At 42.1% G+C, this 22,821-nt stretch overlaps 1 protein-coding gene across 1 annotated transcript in view; it reads right to left on the reverse strand.

The window, feature by feature from the left end:
* The window catches only part of LOC126267703 (uncharacterized), a 109,445-nt gene extending 87,796 nt beyond the window's left edge, over positions 1 to 21,649 (reverse strand). The window contains exons 1-2 of the mRNA XM_049973006.1: positions 21,547 to 21,649; positions 2,349 to 3,276 (exon numbers count right to left, since the gene is read on the reverse strand). Coding sequence (XP_049828963.1) covers positions 2,349 to 3,276; positions 21,547 to 21,649 — 1,031 coding nt within the window. The remainder of the gene's footprint in view (positions 1 to 2,348; positions 3,277 to 21,546) is intronic.
* Positions 21,650 to 22,821: the final 1,172 nt, after the last annotated feature.

The following is a 22,821-nucleotide window of genomic DNA, read 5'->3' on the forward strand; positions in this document are numbered from 1 at the left end:
TCTAACAATATTAAAATTCGTAACTTAATTATGCTATTGTCTCTGCCAGACACATTTCTATGGAATACTTTTACTATCTATCGGTGAAGCTACTGTTTTCGACTATTTATAACGTTCAAAAAAAATTTTTTTTATTACTAAAATTTTTCAACAGGATATTTTTCTGACCTAGTTAGGCATGTGATCGATCTTCAATCATGGTATTTTATCATCCTAGCAGGGTCGCCATTTTCTAACATTCTGCATGGTGTCTGTTTGGTCTATATCGTGTCTCCCTACCACTTCCGTGCAACAACGCTCTGAGTGTGTGTTTTAGGGAATTGACTAGTTTGAACCTGGGACCTGTTGCTGGTAAGGAGATGCCAGACCACACATGACATGTAGAATTCAGAATTGTTCAGTGAGACTAGCGATGATATAACCAAATACTTAATGATTTCAGCGTCAGCTCAACTGCACTACCTGTAAAAGAATCTTAATAATAACTAAATTTAGTGGAAGGGGTTCAAGGCTTTCCTATTTTTAGCTGGTTAGCTGGTAAAATAACGTCGAAAAAGCACTTAAGTTCACCATTGGAAATTTTATTCTACTCACAAAACATTGTTTATAAATTGCACTATTGATAAAAGGAAATGTTTTAATACAGGATGATAAAAACCAACTGCGTTCAACAAAAATGTGAACGAATATTCCCTGAGTGCGTTTCCAAGTTCTACAATGGATCGAAGGATGACCTGTGCCATATCACATCTATAGTCTAGGTTTAAATTAAGTTTCACAAAAGAGAAAGCTATCAAAATGGTCTACAGTGACCCTCAATTATGTTTAATTACTTATCTAACTTGTCGTAAATTACAGTGGCTGATGTGGCTTCTCAATAACTATATAACAGAAAAATCATCGCATTTCAGATTTTTACTTCAAGTGTCAAATGTGAACACCATGAGCTTCAATTGACGATCGACACTAGTATTACGCAATCACTAGTATTACGCAGATCTGAGTGAAGCTTTATGCGCTGTTATCCAACATCACGTGCATTCATTACCTTGTCGGTGTTCGTCAGGGGCGGCGGGCAGCACAGCTCCACTCACCTCGCCGTTTCGCAAGCAACTCTCTCCTAACTTCTCCCACTACAATTTACCGAAGTTGGTTAAAAAAAAACTATCTGGCTGTGTTTTCATCTGACCAATCAAGGTCTCAATGTTAACCTTAAGCTCCGCCTACAAAAATTCTGTCCATCCAATGAGAAACGTTATACTTTTCGTGGTGGGGCAATGTTTTTAAAGCTTGCAACGTAACAGAGACGCGAAAAAGTCTCACCCTAAAACTTGCGGGTGGTGTGGCCCTTTTTCTGTTATCGTAAGATCTATACTGCTTTTAACATGGGCTAGGGATTGGACTTAGCGTTTAGCTGGCGACGTGGGTGTCCGTCCCTTATCGTAGGGCCTTCAGCTTAACACGGGTCTGCTCTCGGCTTCTGTTCTCGTTTCTCCCCTCGGAACTGCGTCTGTCTCACGGTGGGAAGGTATGACATGCATTTAGGCATTCTTGTGTTAGTCTGTGGTATTCCATTTGCTCACTCGTTACTCGTATTACTTTGGTTAATTTAATGTCACGATTTATTCGGACCTATGTGACATACTACTCGATCTGCTTATCATGTCAGGGTTTTCATGGAAGGTGTCGGATTATCCTGACACCTTACGAAGTTGACTGTTGCAGGTGTTCAAGAAGTTATTTAAACTATTCGTAGCATTGGTGAAGCGTCCAACTGTGTTTGAAGAGGCCTCGAAAACTCTCATTTTTCACGTTTTCATTCCATATTATACAGAACATCTTCATAACGAAATTGCCTCATTCTTCGAGATCGATTCATTCAAGATTCAAAAATTTACAGGTAAATTAACTAGTTATGCCTCAAGGAAGCTTACACAAACCTAAATGGATGCCAAGAACACACATATAAATTAACTAGTCTGCCTGAAGTACGGTTACAGAGAGCTAATTGCATGGGCCCTATATTAATGTACGTACAACGTAAGACTGATGGCAGCTGTTCAGATACATTTTTGTAATGTATAAACAATGAAATATTATGTCAGAAGCAGGTACTGTAAGAATTCAGTTGCAATGGTTGGCCCTTTATCTTTGTCAAAACTTAGGTTGTACTGAGTTACTGGAACTGGTAATTGAAACCGAAAACAATATGCTGAACACGTCTTTCAGAGCGTCTTGGTTGAGGCAAATGGACAGTGTAATTATTTATATGTTAGTACTTTCACAAAGTAACCAGGGAATAATATGGAGGGTGGCTAGTCCACAAAATATTGTCAACGACGGAATACCTTGTAATTTCCTGGTGAGTTCGGATGCAAAGACGCAGTTCTTCGTACACGTTGTCAGTCGCCGCAGCCTTACGAGATTTCTCATAGACATCGGATCTTGCCTGCTGTTTTCGCTCCTCGTTATTCTGTCGGAGTTCAGCAATGCGCCAGGCCAGAATTCTAAACTGCGCAGCCGTGTGGATCATGACCGCCGTGAAGAAGCCGTCAAGGCAGCCGCTGACCAAACTCATGTAGAGCATGCAGACGGACTGCAACAAGTAGGATGCGATGTAGAGCGGGAAATCGTCCGTCTCCGACAGTGGGAGCTGCTGGAATGGCAAAGGCCTCTGTCCCGGCGGGGCCATCAGCGGTATGAACACCCAGGCCAGTATCAGCGAGGTGTTGTATATGCGCAGGGCGTGCGTGAAGCGAGTGGCGCGCTTCTGGGCCCTGTCGAATATCGCCTGCAGCCGAGGTCGCTCCTCACAGAACTGCTTCTGTTCGGCCACTAGCGCGTCCAGCCACCGCACCAGGCGCCAGTAGCCGGGCTCGTGGTGCAGGAAGGACAGCAGTTTGCACGCGCTGCTGACTATCACCGCGTACGTGGACACGGCGAGCGTGACATCGTCGAGATTGAAACGCGCTAACCTGATGTGGATCACGGCTTCGACGGAGTACGCCACGACCAGAACGAGGATGGCGCCCGTGTACGCTCGATAAACTCTCGTCACCGGCAGAGCCCAAACGCCTATTGCGTGCAGAATGCGCACGTCGAACTTGAGAATGGAGGCAGCCGTGTACTGCCACGTTAGCGGCTCGTCCTGCTGCGAATGCCAGCTCATGGGTGTAAGAAAATGAAGAATTGCTGGAAAAGCACAATTACACCCGTTGTTCCAGCAGTCTGTAAGGAAGTCGCGAGCAAATCGGACTCCACGTTGGCTGTGATTTGCTCCACACGATGTTTGTTCTTATAACTAACAGCTTCCGATCAATACCGAGAACGACGCTAGTCTTCACCGCGTCTCTTACTGACTGTCTGGTTGACCTCAGCGGCCATTAAAGAGAATTCTTAATCAGAATGACAGAACACGGACAATTAAGCGCGCATTGTACAAGGAATGAACAAGCCTTACGTCACTCCCACAGCATCGGCTGTACACGAATTACTTTGTACCAATAAAAGTTCACAAATGGAGTAAAAGTCTGACGAACGATGCATGTCAATAGCGACGATCGGTTCGACCTTCAGTGGATATCGGATTCAAACAGAATTTCCGTTCCGACACAACTCTAGATTCCCACGCTGCAGATGAGAAGATTCTTTGGATGAATAGTTAACCAGTCGCAGTTAAGTGTGAGCTCAACTGCCAGTCAATTGTAAACAACACCTAATTCTGTAGAGGCAGATCAATATTCTAGGATAATTAACAAATCTAGTTTATGGTCACGAATCATCGTTTCTCAGAATCTAAAGTAAAACTAGGCGATACTGCAGGATTCTCTTTGTTATCCACCAAAGTCATTTAGGCGCAGAAACAAATGTTACGTAAGTGGCGGAAGTTACGCAGCTGTATATAAACCAAATCCTACGTGGAGAAGGTCTCAGAACTGTGACTCTACGTTCGCATCTGGGAATGTCGCAAGTGCATTACTGGTCACAGATATCCTTGGACGAGGAGAATCAGGCGGCAATTTTCAGTACGTTTGGTAGAATACGAAAAGGTCTGTATCAGCAGTCTGTAGATAATGCCAATAATTTTCGTATAATTGTTGTCAGTGTGGGTAACTTGAGGTCTAAATCAGCGGTCGTCAAACTGCGGCCGCTCGGGCCGCTTACGGACCGAATGTAGTAAGCTAGCAGCCCGTACTTCTCATCTGTATTTTATAACAATATGCGCCCAACAACTAATCCAAAAACGTCAGCTGACCTAAAGAGCTTCTTAAGGGTGTATTTTTCTTCCTGAGGACCAAACAAAAATACTGAAAGAGACAGTAATGTTTTTAAGATATACTTAAATTTAATTGACGTAGTGAATTGAGCCGTGATCTAAGAGAAGTTTTCCGCTTACATCAGGGGCAAAGAGGTATGGAGAGCGGCTACTTTGGGGGTGATAGAAGTGAGAGTGGGGGCGGAATGTTTTATTATTTCAATGCTGACGACTCACGAGCTTGCGCCACTAGCATCGCTCAACTATTGCGGTATATATGTCAAAGGGAAGTTACACGGATTCGTGACAGAAACACTTTCAAATGTGGTACATGTTTGTAGTAACTAATAAGAAATCAAATCAAGGCTGTTGTAATAAAATATAATGTATAAAAGAAAAATGATATTCAAAACATTTAGTAAACATTTTTGATCCTGTCTCATAATGCTGTTAATGTATTGATTAATATGAGATATTAATTTATATTGATTATCAATTAATAGTAAGGTAGGTGGAAGAAGGCAGCAGGAGACAAGTGCCCATAGAACATTTTCTGCCCTGAAAAGCGCTGCTGCCCGCTGAGAAGTGGCCAGACTAGTTCTAATACACATGGTCGTTGTGGTCAAGGAGAATGGTCCGAGGACGTTTGTTCCGTTATTTTTTCGTAAAAACTTGTTTCTTTTTGAGCAATTTGACGTAAAATAAGTCATTTGTATTATTCTTGTTTCCTCAACTTCATTTGACCTACACGTGCAGTTCCTTGTTATTGATTTCAGGTTTATAGTTTCTTCGGTGAATCACTAATGCCAATACGGCGTCCAATTGAGAAAAATAGTCCAAGTGTTTATACCAAAAAAGAGTTATTTAGTTCCAAAGAACATGCATAATACAACACATAAAACTGATTTCTAAACGCTTATATATACAGAAGTCCAATTGAAAACGACTGCTGTAGCCGCTTGCTGTACTTTCAGATCGTAAAAAATGTACACGGAAATTGGAAAAACATACTTGGAGACTTGTTGCGACGGCGCTGGCCACACTATCGGCATAGTTACGTAAAATTGGTCACTATGTAGGCATTATTAAAAACGCATGCAGTTCGCGTATATTATTTTCCTTTCCATTTCAAAGTATTTGGTGTGATACCTTATAACGTGTGCATTGAAACTGCATAGGTGGTAAGCTTCTGTCAATAACTACGGTTCGGTGTAAACTGAATATCTCTTCGACTAAACACTTCTCTGAGCCCGCAGGTGTCGCCCTACAATGTCAATATTGGCTCTTAAGGAATAGTTTGACGTCCACTGTTCGAATACGCACTGCTTATAAAGCACTCGATTCCATGTAGTTCTATAGATTCTTTTTGCAACCTTTAGTTACCTAAAAGTGTGTACCAACGCAGGAGCAACCTCATTCAGATTGATCACTCTCAAATGTACTAAAGAGGCCAGAGGAAGCGTAACATGAAATTATTTACAACCATACGACATGGAAAATATTTTTCTTTGGGCAGACCGCCTCTGCAGCCGAATGGTACTTGTTTGCTGTCGGGGAGAAAAATGGCCTTGATATCCTTGGTATCCTGCTATTATCGGTGGTATTAATAATAAATAAAAGAAAACAGAAAATGAAAATAAATAAATAAATCATTTATGTTCCCTATGTCTTTCTTGGTTCCTGAGGGTAGGCAACGGAACATGGAAGCCAGGCCCTGGATTGTTCACTTTCCCTCACCCCTTCCTTTGAGAAAAAGAGTAGATAAGAACATGGCCCGCCAAAGGCTAGTTTCCATGTTCGAGTGCCAGTCGGACACACGGTTTGTATCTGGCAGGAAGTTTCTAGGAAGGCATTGTGTGAGAGGTTAGTAAAGAACACTAGAGAAGACGCAGATTAAAGAGACAAGCACAAGACTTACTTAGGTTTCAGCAGAACCTGAGCCGACACCCTTACTGGGTACGCAAAGTCAAGAGTCTAACTGGTGTAAAATCAACAGTACTCGAGACAAAGGTCTTATGTTGGAATGTTGGTCTGAGAACTTAAAGGCTGCAGGGTCGAATCTAAACCAGGTCAATAAAAAATAAATTTAAAAAATTTGTTATTGTCGCTGATGTCCACGTGGAAGGACCTGTATTCAATTACTGATGCCTCGCCAATTTTTTTTCTGAGGTATGGAGATGTGTAATATGGTCCACTCAGCCCCGTGAGGCCAAATGAGAAGCAGCGGCACCTCTAGGATTCATCTAGTGCAAATAACGGCTGCAGGGACTGGCGAGATGCTGATCACATGTCCCGCGATCACAGATTGTTCCTCGTACTGCCTTACAGACAGTAGTCGGACAGTCGGAACAGTCTTAAGGCATGGTCCATGAGTGTTGTTTACACTTTGATTTACCTGTTTACCCTGGCCAGCTATGGACTCCTAGATTCTCTCTGAAACCGGAAAAGACATCTTATATACGGCCAACGGACCATGTTGAAAACTCAGGTCTTTACAGTTTTTGTTCTCTCTCCTACAACTGCGGCATGCCTCTTTAAAATGTCATATTGTCGCTCGAGTTTGTCCGATGGCTCGCAAGTGGTATGCTGACCATGAATTCGTAAAGGGATTAAATACATCAACCAAGCCTGCTTCAGTCTACTGTTTGCTGGCGAAAGGGCAGTATAATTTTCGTCGTCGTCGTCGTCGTCATCGTGGTTAGTGTTTAACGTCCCGTCGACAGCGAGGTCATGAGAGACGGAGCGCAAGCCCGGGTTAGGGAAGGATTGGGAAGCAAATCGGCCGTGCCCTTTCAAAGGAACCATCCCGGTATTTGCCTGAAACGATATAGGGAAATCACGGAAAACCTAAATCAGGATGGCCGGAGACGGGATTGAACCGTCGTCCTCCCGAATGCGAGTCCAGTGTGCTAACCACTGCGCCACCTCGCTCGGTTATAATTTTCAATCATTACAAACCATATCAGCGAGAATACCAGTTGCTGATCTAAAACACATATGGAGTAGTCCCGTTGCCAGTTCCAAAATTTTTTCTTGTATTAGTTTTGTGCATAAGAGCGTAGAGTGCACTTTGGTTCTGATTTTTATTTGTAGTTCACTGTTGCGGGTTTGAGTTTACATACTGTCGTTTTGTCATTTAGAGATAGTGAATGTAACTGTGCTCGCTAGGAAATGGGGTACCAAGTGGAGAAGTCGGAACATTTCCAACATATTCTTCTGTTTGAGTCCATTAGAAGGATGACAGCAGAGGAGACAGCCAGAAACGTTCGCGCCGTGTATAGAAATAATGTCATTGGACAGAAAGCAGCAATAAAATGGGTTTCTCGTTTTTAGGAGTATCGTTTTGACATTAGTGACTTCAGATGCTAACGAAGAGCGTCCGGGATTGATGAAGATCGTTTACACGAATTAACCCAGAATGATCTACTCAATGTACTCGAGAACTGGCAAATGTGGTGACCTGTGATCATTCGAACATGTTGCGACATTTGCAAGCAATGGGGAAGGTTCAAAAATCGGGTGTATGGGTACCCCATGCCATGAGAAAAAATCACAAAAATCAACCTGTTGTCTTATAAATATTTCTGCTTGCTCTCCATAATTTGTCTCGTCAACAACACTGTTAATTTCTTTCCCGTGTCGTTACTTGTGGCAAAAAATTGTGTCATCATGCTAACGTAAGGAAAAGAAAGCAACGGTTGAGCCCAGACAACAGGAGCTACCCACACAAAGACATGCGCGCATCCACAAAAGATAATGTTATGCATCTGGTGCAAAAGCGACGGTGTGGTGTACTAAGAATAGCTTCCCCGAGTTGTAACCATCACAGCTGGTATTTATTGTCAACAGGTGAGACGTCTTGCATACGCAGTCCAAGAATAAAGACCGGGAAGACTGTGAAGTGATGCTTCTCCATGATAGCGCCCACCCGAATTCTGCTGGACAATGGTTCCCAGACCGGGGTAAAATGACTTTTTCTAGGGTTTAAATAGAAAAGACTTCAACTGAGTTTCGATCACGAAACTAAATAATTTTTTAAAGATAGTTACTATTATTGCTTTTAAAAAAAATTGACAATAGTTACATTTATGTTTCAAAACTAGCATTAAGATTGGGCGCAATTTGGTGAAGGTTGCAACTTGTGAAACGATTTGCATGAACATCATCTTCCTCACTTCCTTTTTACTTTGTTCCATGCACCTATGAGGGCTATTCGGAAAGTAAGGAACGATAGGTCGCGAAATGGAAACCACAGTGAAAATCAAAACTGTTTTATTTGCAACAGTTAGCTACAACTTCCAGCGACTTAGACGTTTTTCGTAGCGTTGAACCAACTTTCCAATACCCTCGTTATTGAAGACAGCCGCCAGTGCTTTCCACCATTCTCTACGATGCCCTACAGCTCGTTGTCTGTGCCAAAATATGTTTTCATAGCCAACGGTTCCTGTGAGGAGAGATGAAACTCAGAGGGAGACAGTTACGGGCTTTATTGTGGGTAATCCAACATTTCCAACTGAAAACGATGCAGGAGCATTTCACTGCCCCTGCAGAATGAGGCTGAGGATTGCCTTGAAGAAGAAACCGCACGACAGTTCTGTAATGTTGGCTGCATAGCTTCGGGCGAAATTTCTCACCAGGCCCTCGTGCTTGGCAGGAGACACTACTGTCCCGGGTACCTTTAAGTGCTTCCTGTGTGCTCAGAACTAAACAGAACGGCTTAACGCGATCGACGGACATACTAGAGACACTGCCCAACACACCTGTGCAAAACTTCATCGGATTTTCACTGTGGTTTCCATTTCGCGACCGATCGTTCCTTATTTTCCGAATAACCCCCGTATAACAGTATTCAGACAAATATGTTATACGTCGCATATTCTCAAATACATCATGAAAATGTCTCCTCCCAATTGTCGGTAGGTCCTACATGGACCAGAAATGGTTCCATTACTTTCATCGCGGCAGATACATGAACGAAGTGACAACACAACATAACAATACATAATGGATACTACATTACTGCAACATCTACACTGTGTTATTATTATTATTGTTATTGTTGTTGTTAATGGTGAGGGTCAGACACAAAACACTGACTGCTTGACGTCATGCAATTTCAGCCTGTTCAGAATTAAGGAGTCTAGCATTCAAGTGACTTACAAGAAATAAGTATAGTGCACACATTTTAATTTGGGTTATTTTAAATGGGGGCGCAGGGTGTAGATGAAGTATGTACAGTACCAACTGCTCCACTACCTCGCTAGTTCGTGGTTTAATAAACAACCTACAACAAATATTACAAAGGCTGTTTTTTTTTCATGCTCCGATCAGTTGTGAAATAAAACCACAGTGACAACCCGGTGAAACTCTGTACATACGTCTCGTGCAGTATCTCTGACATGTTCGACTATCGCGTCACGCCGCACCATTCAGTTCTTAGCGCGAAGTGAACACGTAAACATAAATAGAGAATAATAGCGTGTCCCGCCAAGTGTGAACAACCGTCTGAGAGGTTTCTCCTGATTTCATGCAGCCCACGTAACGTAACTGTCTTCTTTATAAAAAATTCTCGTCCGTTCACTGCAGATGTAACGGAAGACGATCCCTCAGTATTTTAAATGGATAGTGTTTGATCACCCACCATGCAGCCAGGACTTCTCTCCCTATGATTTTCATCCCTTCGGTCATATGAAATGCTGACTATAACAGAATTCTTGGCACAGACAACGGGCTGCAGACCAGCGTAGGGAATGGCGCAAATCACAGGCTGCTCCCCTTTACGACGAGGGTACTGGAAAGTTGGTACTACGCTACGACGAATGTCTTAGTCGGAACGGTGACTATGTAAAGAAGTACCTGGAAAGTGAAGTTAATTGTTGCAGATAAAACATTTTTGATTTTCTCTGTTATTTTCACTTCACGACAGATTGGAGATAGGTGCAAAATGCCACCATATTTCTCCTTCGCTATTTCAAAATGAAAGTGTTTAAAGAAAGTTCTTTTTCGTTCAATAGCTTAGCTAGGCGGTAATGTTAAAGATGGTGTGAGGATGGAATGGGGGTGGTGTTGGGTAGTAGTTAGTATTTGATTGCACTCAAAGTAATGGTCTTAGATAGATTGGGAATCTCTGTGGTATACTGATAAAAAACTTTAAACAAGAGTTGGATTGGGAAGTCATTCCACAATCACCTTATTCACCTGATTTTGCACCCTCAGAATGAGGCTGAGGATTGCCTTGAAGAAGAAACCGCACGACAGTTCTACTCTCTATCGAACATTCTTCATGGAACTTCGTTTACGGATGAAAATACGCTCCGAACATTGCTCGACCAGTACTTCGCCTCAAAACTGCGTGATTTCTACACTCATGGAATCGAAAAGTTACCCCAGTGTTGGCAGACCCTTGTAAATAGTGAAGGTGAATTATTATTGATGACTGAAGTCTCTGTTATTTATATCTGGTTCAAATTGCTCTAAGCACTATGGGACTTAACATCTGAGGTCATCAGCCCCCTAGACTAAGAACTACTTAAACCTAGCTAACCTAAGGACATCACACACATCCATGTCCGAGGCTGGATTCGAACCTGCGACCGTAGCAGCAATGCGGTTCCGGACTGAAGCGCCTAGAACCGCTCGTCCACACCCGCCGGCTGTTTATATCTGTTGTGTTTATTAAACTTACCGGAAAACCCTACGAACTTATGCGACAAACTAATAGTAACTCAGTAACTTTATTGTAGAGTTGTCAGCACCAACAATAAACAACAGAAAATATTATTCCCACTCTTTTAAGTAAACCGTATCGTTTACTATATATAAAATTTATCTCGCAACCATCAATTTTAATTTTGTGTGTGTGTGTGTGTGTGTGTGTGTGTGTGTGTGTGTGTGTGTGTGTGTGTCTGTGCGTGTGTGAACTAAAATAATAATAAATAGCTATTTGAAACACACAAATATTTTGATAGTTTGATATATATACTGAGGAAGAAACTGTAGGATAGCATAGTCTCAGTACTGTCACCATTGCGAAAATAAAGTTAATGATTGGTTGCCTTATACAGGCACTCACCACAGATAAGGAATGAATTCTCTTGCTCTTGCCTGTACTATTTAGAAGTAAAGCTTTATATTTTATCAGAGTCTGACAGACGTTGAGTTCTTGACTATCTGTATGACGTCCCAAGTGTCTATGACAATACTTGGGAAATGAATAAAAACGTGTGATTTTAGTACATCTTATTAACTCAGGAACACATCCCTGTGCTTATATTTTTCACTTGCTTTCAAACGGGCGCAACATTCCACGAAACTATGATCGAGTGCGCTTGCTGTTTTCCTTTTCCGATTTGGCATTTCTTCACGAAAAATGAGTGAATACATGAAACATATGGCTGTACACAGAGGGAGACGAAATAACACAAGGAAGAGATACGGTTTAATTGTGGATAAGAAATGGTTATCCTAACATATAAAGAGATTTGAGAATATTTATGACAATACTGATGACTGCGAAGTCTTGTGAAAACAATTTCAACAAATTAAGTATGAGAATCTATTTAAGATTAAGGATAGGTAAATGCATATTGTTAAATTTAGCCATCTTATCGGTAGAATACGATACAGCTACTACACTTGACGTTAGTAACATTCTCAATAAGTTTTCTTCCTTGAAGTAAGGAAATTCGAAATGAAATTATAGTGGAACCACAATTCAAGGAAGTGAATATTTCTTAATAGTTTGCATGTACCTCAGTACTTCACAACCAATCACAGGGTGTGTGGCGGATCCCCCAGTCCTTATTGCTGCATGGCGCCTGGGAAGAATAATTTTAGATAAATTTCTGTACTAGCTCTAATTTCTCGAGTTTTCTCGCTGTAGTCATTTCGCGTGACGTATGTGGGAGGAAGTAATATGTTGTCCGGCTCTTACTGGAACGTAGTCCCTCGTAATCTCAATAGTAAACTATTTCGTGATACACAACGCTTCTCTTGTAGCTTCTGCCATTGGAGTTTGTTGAGCATCGACGTAACACCCTCGCTCCGACTCAGAAACCCTGTGAAGAAACGCAATGCACTTTGTTGTATTCTCTCTCTCTCTCTCTCTCTCTCTCTCTCTCTCTCTCTCGCTCTTCTGTTATTCTTACCTCTTATGAATCCCAGAGTGATGAGCAATATTCAAGACTACGTCAAACAACTGTTTTGGAAGCCACTTCTTTTGTTGATGGATTAATTTTCCCTAAGATTCATAGTATTTTCCTCAATCTGGTATCTGGTTCTCCTGCTATTTATTTCAAGTGGTCATTCCACCTAAGTTCCTTCCGGATGGTTATCGCCAGAGATTTTACTGTTTAGGTACTGTTTCCAACAATTTGGCATCAGTGGTGTAGTTGTGCAGGAGTGAATATCTTCTCCTAAGTATGCACAATATTATTCTTTTATTTACGTTTCAATCCCAGCCCCTGCACCATTCATCAGTCTTCTGCAGGCCAGTTTGCAGATCCGTGTACTCTTCTGGCTTTGCTCCCTTCTTATAGACAACCGCATCATTTGTGAACAGCGTTATGGAGCTTTTGACAGTTTCCGCTACACTCATCAAAAAAAGTTTTGCAACACCCAGGTACGCAGAACTCCTGAAGACAGATGTTGACTGTGGATATTGTATCACAGACACAGTCTCTTTGACTGTTCAGAGTTGTCACTAAACCCTCCCAAAGATGGCCGCGCGGGGTAGCCGTGCGGACTTAGGCGTCTTGCCACGGTTCGCGCGGCTACTCCGTCACAGTTTCGAGTTCTCCCTCGAGCATGGGTGTGTGTCTTGTCCTTAGCATAATGCATGTGCAGCACCTCTTAGACGGAGGGGGTCCGACAGCCAATCAGTTCGTCATTCCACCAGGAATGAGGAAGACGGCTCGTGTGGTCTGTAATTCAACCATGCCTAGACGGTCAATACAGTGAATTGATCGCGTCCGCATTGCTACTTTGTGCCAGAAAGGGCTGTCAACAAGGGAAGTGTACAGGCGTCTCGGAGTGAAACAAAGCGATGTTGTTCGGACATGGAGGAGATACGGAGAGACAGGAACTGTCGATGATATGCCTCACTCAGGCCGCCCAAGGGCTACTGCTGCTGTGGATGAGCGCTACCTCCGGATTATGGCTCGGAGGAACACTGACAGCAACGCCACAGTGTTGAATAATGCTTTTCATGCAGCCACAGGACGTCGTGTTACGACTCCAATTGTGCGCGATAGGCTGCATGATGCGCAACTTCACTCCCGACGTCCATGGCGAGGTCCATCTTTACAAGCACGACACCATGCAGTGAGGTACAGATAGGCCCAACAACACGCCGAATTGACCGCTCAGGACTGGCATCAAGTTCTCTTCACCGATGAGTGTCGCATATGCCTTCAACTAGACAGTCGTCGGAGACTTGTTTGGAGGCAACCCAGTCAGGCTGAACGCCGTAGACACACAGTCCAGCGAGTACAGCAAGGTGGAGGTTCTTTGCTGTTTTGGGATGGCAGTATGTGTGACCGACGTACGCCGCTGGTGGTCATGGAAGGCGCCATAACGGCTGTACGATACGTGACTGCGATCCTCCAAACGACAGTGCAACCAAATCGGCAGCATATTGACGAGATATTCATGGACGACGATTCGCACCCCATCGTGCACATTTTGTGAATGACTAATCGCTCGATTAGAGTGGTCAAAATGTTCTCCAGACATGAACCCTATCGAACAAGAATGGCATACATTGAAAAGTGCTGTTTATGGACGACGTGACCAACCAACCACTCTGGGGGATCTATTCCGAATCGCCGTGGAGGAATGGGACAATCTGGACCAACAGTGCCTTGATGACTTTGTGGATAGTATGCCACGACGAACACAGGCATCCATCAATGGAAGAGGACGTGCTACTGGGAATCAGAGATACCGGTGTGTACAGCAGTCCGGACCACCACCTCTGCCGGTCGGTGTGGCCGAGCAGTTCTAGGCGCTTCAGTCTGGATCCGCGCGACCGCTACGGTCGCAGGTTCGAATCATGCCTCGGGCATGGATGTGTGTGATGTCCTTAGCTTAGTTACGTTTAAGCAGTTCTAAGTTCTAGGGGACTGATGACCTCAGATGTTAAGTCCCATAGTGCTCAGAGACATTTGAACCACTACCTCTGAAGGTCTCGTTGTATGGTGGTACAGCATGCAATGTGTGGTGTTTATGGCCAATAAAAAGGGCGGAAATTATATATATATGTTGATATCTATGCCAATTTCCTGTATAGTTTCCACAACTCTCGGAACCGAGGTGTTGCAAAACTGTTTTTTATGTAAGTAACTGTGTTACTTGATCATTACTTTGAATTGATAGCAAGCTGGTTTATAATTCACAGGCAATTTAAGGTAGGTGTTTCAGTGGCACAGTAATTTGGACAAAATTATTGACATTGCTCTAGAATTGAGGAAAGCGAATTTTCTGAGATATAGCCTGAACATGAAAGATTAAATAATGAAATGAAATTATTGAAACTGAGATGAGGAGATTGTTGGGAAGAGAAATCGAAGATAGGGAACACAGTGCTGTTGGTTTACTTGGTATGATATGACACGTTAGATGTGTAAATAAAATATCCCAATCAGGGTCGGATAGAGCCTTTGTGGTAGCTGTGGAGCTGATTGTATTCGGGGACAAAGGGCCAGTTGTTCTCATGTAAACAAACCGGCCCCTTCGCCACGTCCATTATGACCCTTAGCAGCGCACACACCGAAGTAGCATTACCTGCGATGTAACGCATGACATAGCAAACATTGCGCATAAGTTTTTACGTAAGTTCAGTTAACACAACAGATACACATAACAGAAACACTGACGTTACTTTTCGATTCCGCCACTGTAGGATCACTTGGTTTTTAAGCGAAAACACGTCGAGCTATGTGAGGAGCTCATTTTCATTCTGGAAGGAAGTACCTTGATGGTTATTCGCTATAGAGCGGAAAAGGTGAAAATCTAAAGTTGCTAGGTCAGATGAATAACGTGCATATGAAATGATTTCCCAGCCCAACTCTCGTATAGAGTTTTCTGTCAGTTTAGAAGAATGCGGGCCGGCGTCCTTGTGGATTAGCATCACTTCATACGGTCTTCCTGGTCTTTATCCTTGGATTGCGTCAGCAATGCTGATCACTTGTCGACAATAAATGTCAGCAGTGATGGTTACGCTTCGTGGAAGCAATTCATAGTACACCACACCATCGCTGTTCCATCAGATGCAAACATTATCTTTTATGAATGCGCACAGGTGTTTGCTAGGGGAATTTGCTGCTTTGTTTGGGCTCAACTATTCCTTTTTTCCTTGTGTTAGCATAATGACACCATTTCTCGTTACCAATAACGGTCCATGATACGAATATTCGGTGTTGTTCACGAACCAACAGATGAGACACTTATGGTCACCAGCTGAATTTTGTGATTTTCGCTTTTTGAACCATCCCCACAGCATGGAAATGTCGCCCCATAGTTGAATGATCACACTTCATCACATTTACCAGTTATCGAGTACCCTGACGTGGATCGTTGATGATTAATACTTCTAAACGATCTTCATCAAACCCTAGATATCTTCCTGATGTGGAGAGTAACTGATGTCAAATCGAGTCTCGTTAACACTAGAAAAATAATTCCCTTTCACTGCTCTGTCCAATGGTATTATCCCCACACATGGCGAAAATGCATCTGGCTGCCTTCTCTGCTGCCACCCCTCTTTTAGGCTCAACAGAAGCATATGTCGTAAGTTTTCCGATTTCCCCACTCGGCACTCAATTTTCTAGCATCCACAGTTCAACTCATTATCTCCAAATGACGAAACAGCGATATGCAAACCCAGATAGCAGCAGTGAACTAGAAATAAAGGTAACAATCTGTAATTAAACCCATAGCAACCGGAATATCAGCATGCAAAACAAACACGCCACGAACTTAGGTACCAACCTAATACACACCAGTGGCTTCGCATGCGTACGACATGATACCAATAGAAGACACATAGCTCCATGTCTTTTTCGCATGGTGAAAGTGTTGTAGCGTTAGTCAATTTAATTAATATTTTATGTAGGGGAAGCAATGCTACATCGCTCTGTGTAGTTACTTTCTGAGTAAAACTTTTACTTTTTTAGTAAAAAATTAAAAATCACTGTTTTGGTTTTCACGCATGATATCTGCTATGCAGTCTTTCTCATTCGATTTTTAAGAGACTATTTGATAAAAAAAAATTCTTTCGCATCTTATACTCTGATATCGCAGCTTGATAATGAACAGGCTCTCTTTTCCACGTTATTTTTGGTTATGTGATATTTAAAAAATTATTAAGTGCCGCTAGAGGTATTGCGAAAAGTTCTCAGTGAAAAATTTAGTCGTTGAGCATTTAACGTTTTGTACATTTTAGGTCACACATTTCTCTGTTAGAAATTAAGCTAACACGTCGAAAAAGTTTTTGACACTGGGTGGAGACTTCTAGCCTCGGATAAATAATTTGTGCATATGGACATTTACCCACCTCGAGCTATGCCGCGCCGCACTCAGCGCTATGGCCGCGCGCTATGCTGACTTGTGGCTCGTTTTTCTGTTACGTATGTGGTTTATGATGACAGTTACACTCACATTTTAAGTTAACATTGCATTACGCGTTTTTAATTTGAAAACTAGGTGCTAATCACAGATCTAGCGACAGAGTTAGATATAATATAATCGATAGTTTTTCTGGTCTTTACTGATAGTTTCAATCGCGAAGTGTTCAGTAATGGTTTTTGTTCACAGTATCGAACAGTTATCATGTGTTCCAACGAACAATGAATGTGAAATGGGACTTTCTATCGGTATAACTGAAGTGTACTTTGTTCTGGATGTCACCAACTTGAGGACACATTTACTGCGAAAGGATCTGCTCCTGCAACAGACTTGGAATAAAGAAAAAGAAACATGTGAACAGTGAGAAACAGAGTTGCAATGTTTAATTATTTGCTAAGTGGAACTGGTAAACAGCCTCGTCGAGAGTAAAAGAATGGAGTGCATTTTGCCCGAGCTGGGTAAACTGGGACGGGTGCAAATTGTTGGTGCTCCTGTGGTGGGTACTTCAGTAATTAAGACATCCGAAGTGCTTGGTATTTCAAGAGGCAAAGTATCGAAGATTTACACGGCACATCATCCACTTAGTTACAACCCAGACTTACGTTTCTGTTGAGTGATCATGAAAGGCTGTCGCCAAAACAACACAGCAACTCATTTCGTTGTGGCACATTGAACGTGTACAGCCACCAGGCTCTCGGTCTGTAGCTGCAGCTTCCTTCCCTCAATCCAGTGGAGGGTACATGATGTCCTCTGCAAAATTATTTCCTGGTTACCATGACACTGATTCTTTGGACATCCGGAGGTTTATATTTTAATTTTACAAGGATATTGTATTATTTCACATCAAGAAAGAGGAAACATTGAATCGGTGTTTCACAACTGAGAGCCCTGGACAATGGGCTCTCAAGAAAACCAATCTGGCATGCTTCCCCGTAAACAGGGAAGTGCATTGGGAGCTGGACTTCCAAAACCATTCATCATTTATGAAAATGTCTGTAACAGGAAAAGCTTTTGTCGGAGCCGTGAAACCTGGAGTGAAGAGCGATGGGAGAAAGTAATTTGGTTGGACGAGTCTTGTTTCGACTGTTTTCAATTTACTGATGATTTTGCAACACAATAGTGAAACATGGCAGTGATGATCTGTTCAACCACATTGTGATATTCCACAGGCTCCGTGCTTACTCTACAACGTCGCATTACTGACAAAGTGTATCTGACAATTTTTGCTGATCAGGTACATCGTATGGTACTATGTTTGTTCCTCGATGGTGAGGCTCTGTTCCAATATGGCAGGGCCCCTGTTCACGCAACTCACATCGTCCAGGACTGGTTTTGTGAGCACGATAAAGAATTTCCACATCTGCCCTGGTCACCGCAGTCACCAGGTTTCAATATTACTGAGCCTCTGTGATCTATTTGGAGAGAAGGCAGCATGGTCACTACCCAGCTGTACCATCGTCACCTGAACTTCTCACAATTTTGCAGAATTAATGGTGTAGTGTTCCCTTGAAATCCATACGGAACCAGTATTAATCCATTCAGAGACGACTGGAAGCTGTTATGAAAGCAACAGATTGCCTACACCGTAGTAGGCATGCTAATGCGTTGCGTTTTTCGTGTGTTCATCGTTTTTGTCCACCCCCTGAATGTGACATCAATATTTCTTGTGACAGTATGGAGTGCAAATCGATTGCTGACACAAGAAATTAGTATTCCAAACCTTTTTATTTTCTTCCAATATCCGTCGCAGTTGGGATAACAGTCATTTCTTTGTCGTGACTCATTTCGGACCATTTTAAAGGCGTAGCCTTAGACATAAGTGTAATCATTCAGTCCACCAATGCACATGTGAGTAATCAGATGTTCATTGGTCGTCGTTAGAGATCATTACGTGAATACAGAATGTTAGACTTCATATAAGTATACAATACGGTTTCTTTCCAAACGAACACATTGTATATTCACACGATGTTTAGCATTTTGTGCTCATTTAATGATTTTTGGCCTATGAATATTGCACATTTGCTTACTCACATGTCCATTGGTGAACCGTATGATTACTTTTACGTCTAAGGCTATGCTTTTGCAATGGATGTCACAGTCCAAAACTAGTCACCACAACGAAATGACCATTATCGCAATTGTGAAGAAAACTGAAATATTTAATCCCAAGCGGGTGGTCCTACCCTCCAACCGTATATTGGAACATCATGAAACTTCAAATATTGTTTTAAAAAAGATTCTGTCATTGCAAATCTTATATAACCTTAGTAACAATAATTTAAAATGATAAATAAGTAAAGTCCAGTATTTCCATTTCCTTGCACGACCGGTATTTTGTTACTGAAATCGGAATGCCAACGTGCTCATTAAGTAAGCTCGCTAAATTTACGATGTTCAGTCAACCATGCGACATACACTTTTACCGACAGATGAAGAATCACCTTCATTGATTATAGAAGTGCCCTACTTTCACCACACATCAAAAGTAAACCACAAGTAAAAGCGATGCAAATAAAATACACTCCTTCATCCATCATTATCTGCAGGCTCCAGCTTCAGAGAAAATGCTTCGATATTCATGGTGAAATGGCGCGATATCGTCGCCAAATCGCAAGTTATTAGCTACGTTAACGGCTACACAAAAAAATGTGACTCAGGCGTATATCCCTTCGCACATTGATGTAGATACTCCGAATTGTTATGCTTTAAATTTTTTCTGTTTATACATGTATAGGGTGGGACATTGATCGTGACCGGGCCAAATATCTCACGAAATAAGCATCAAACGAAAAAACTACAAAGAACGAAACTTGTCTAGCTTGAAGGGGGAAATCAGATGGCGTTACCATAGGTCAAACGGATATCAACTGCGTTACTTTAAATAGGAACTCCCATTTTTATTACGTATTCGTGTAGCTCATAAAGAAATATGAATGTTTTAGTTGGACCACTTTTTTCGCTTTGTGACAGATTCCACTATAATAGTCACAAACATATGGCTCACAATTTTAGACGAACAGTTGGTAACAGGTAGGTTTTTTTAATTAAAATACAGAGCGTAGGTACATATGAACATTTTATTTCGGTTGTTCCAATTTAATACATGTACCTTAGTGAACTTATCATTTCTGAGAACGCATGCCATTACAGCGTGATTACCTATAAATACCACATTAATGCAATAAATGCTCAAAATGATGTCCGTCAACCTCAATGCATTTGGCAATACGTTTAACGACATTCCTCTCAACAGCGAGTAGTTCGCCTTCCGTAATGTTCGCACAAGCATTGAGAACGTGCTGACGCATCTTGTCAGGCGTTGTCAGTGGATCACGACAGCAAATATCCTTCAACTACCCCCACAGAAAGAAATCCGGGGGCGTCAGATTCGGTGAACGTGCGGGCCATGGTGTGGTGCTTCGACGATAAATCCACATGTCATGAAATGTGCTATTCAATACCGCTTCAACCGTACGCAAGCTATGTGCCGGACATCCATCATGTTGGAAGAACATCGCCATTCTGTCATGCAGTGAAACATCTTGTAGTAACATCGGTAGAACATTACGTAGGAAATCAGCATGCATTGCACCATGTAGATTGCCTTCGATAAAATGGGAGCCAATTATCCTTCCTCCCATAATGCGGCACCATACATTAACCCGCCAAGGTCGCTGATGTTCCACTTGTCGCAGCCTTCGTGGATTTTCCGTTGCCCGGTAGTGCATATTATGCCGGCTTACGTTACCGCTGTTGGTGAATGACGTTTCGTCGCTAAATAGAACGCGTGCAAAAAAATATTTCATCGTCCCGTAATTTCTCTTGTGCCCAGTGGCAGAATGTACATGTATCGTCGCCATGCAGTATCTGGTGCATAGAAATATGGTAAGGGTGCAATCGATGTTGATGTAGCATTCTCAGCTCCGACGTTTTTGAGATTCCCGATTCTCGCGCAATTTGTCTGCTACTGATGTGCGGATTAGCCGCTACAGCAGCTAAAACACCTACTTGGGCATCATCATTTGTTGCAGGTCGTGGTTGACCTTTCACTTCCTGTTTCCTTAAATAACATAACTATCCGGTGAACGGTCCGGACACTTGGATGATGTCGTCCAGGACACCGAGCAGCATACATAGCACACTCCCGTTGGCCATTTTGATCACAATAGCCATTCATCAACAGTACATCGACCTATTCCTCAATTTATAAACGGTCCATTTTGACACTGGTAATGTATCACCAAGCAAATACCGTCCGCACTGGCGGATACCACGTACTTATACGTCTGTGACTATTACAGCGCCATCTATCACAAAGTTAAAAAAAAAAAAAAAAAAAAAAAAAAAAAAAAAAAAAAAAAAAAGTGGTCCAACTAAAACATTCACATTTCTTTACGTACTACACGAATATGTAATAAAAATGGGGGTTCCTATTTAAAAAAAACGCAGTTGATATCCGTTTGACCCATGGCACCGCCCTATAGCGGGCCACCCAAAGCGCCATCTGATTTCCCCCTTCAAGCTAGACGAGTTTCGTTCTTTGTAGTTTTTTCGTTTGATGCTTATTTCGTGAGATATTTGACCCAGTCACTATCAATGGCCTACATTGTATCGTTTTTAATTAATCATTATTTTTTGTTTAGCTTTATACTCGTACATCATACCCGATGTATCAGCGTTCAGTTGTATATACACCCTCGGTTTGGAGGCGGAAAGTCTGGTAGTAGCTTCTCTGTCCTGCTGCTGGCACAGGGCACTTGTTAGCATGTTTTTACACTGTGCTTCCAGCAACTCATTCCAGCCTCTCAATATGTGGCAATCATTCATTCCATAGCGGAAGTGGCTAGGCAGTGCTGGGTCATGCATGGACAGTGCGGGCAGGCGCGCACAGTTACGAGTACAGTGCTGGAGTGGGGTTCGCACGGACTGCAGAGGAGATGTCGTACTCTTTGCTTGTTTTTCAGTAAAAACGTAACTGTCTCCATTCTGTCCCATCCCGGTGGCAATGGTGGTAGCAGCATAGGTGTGATAAATTGTATTAACATAGGATCCTAGAGTAATTTAGTGGTTCTTTTATGATTTAAACGCAAGGAAAACGTGTAGAAAAGTTTCTACTTGGAGCTTTTTTATTTTTGCTTTTATCCAGACACTATAATATCCTATTGTGAGACTGCTCTAAGGCAACCATGTTTTGACAGCGACGTCACAGTGTTTCAACCACTGTTTTTAAAACACTAATATTGCAAGGAACAGTTCCTTAGAGTGAGACGTACCTGCACAAATAGATTTAATATGTATTAGAGAAATGTAGAGGCAGACAGAGATTGTGATACATCCAGCAAGTAATTGAGGAAGTAGATTGCAAGTGCTTCTCTGAGATGAAGAGGTTGGCAAAGAAGATGAGTTCGTGGCGGTCCGCATCAAACTAGTCAGAAGACTGATGACTCAAAAACAGAAAGCAGCAGGAGTGTATTTCTTTAATTAATACATTCTGGTAAGTGTTAAACATGAACCCATGGCATATCCATGTCATTTACACGTAGAAGGAGTGTATTTGTTTAAATAATGCACTGTGATAATTGTTACACATGAAACCATAATATATCAGTGTAATCTGTATGTAGCAAGAGTGTATTTACACAAATAAGACACTGTGCTGATTGTTAAACTTTCAATGCCTTATATTACAGCATATATGCATCCTTGGATCATGATCTTGATAATTAGTTCAAAGGGGGTACTTGGACTTCTGGGAGAAAATCGGCAAAGTTTCAGAAAAAATTGTAACAGAGTGCCTCCAACCTGTAGAAAATTGTCCCAAAACCGTAAATAGCGATGGAAACTGGTCACTTATTGGAGTGCTAATGTCAAAGTGTATGGACAGTCGTGAAGCAATTTTTGTTTCGCAATTCACAGTATTGAAGATAATTCAACCCACC

Source organism: Schistocerca gregaria, chromosome 4 (assembly GCF_023897955.1).
Source record: "Schistocerca gregaria isolate iqSchGreg1 chromosome 4, iqSchGreg1.2, whole genome shotgun sequence".
NCBI lineage: Eukaryota > Metazoa > Arthropoda > Insecta > Orthoptera > Acrididae > Schistocerca > Schistocerca gregaria.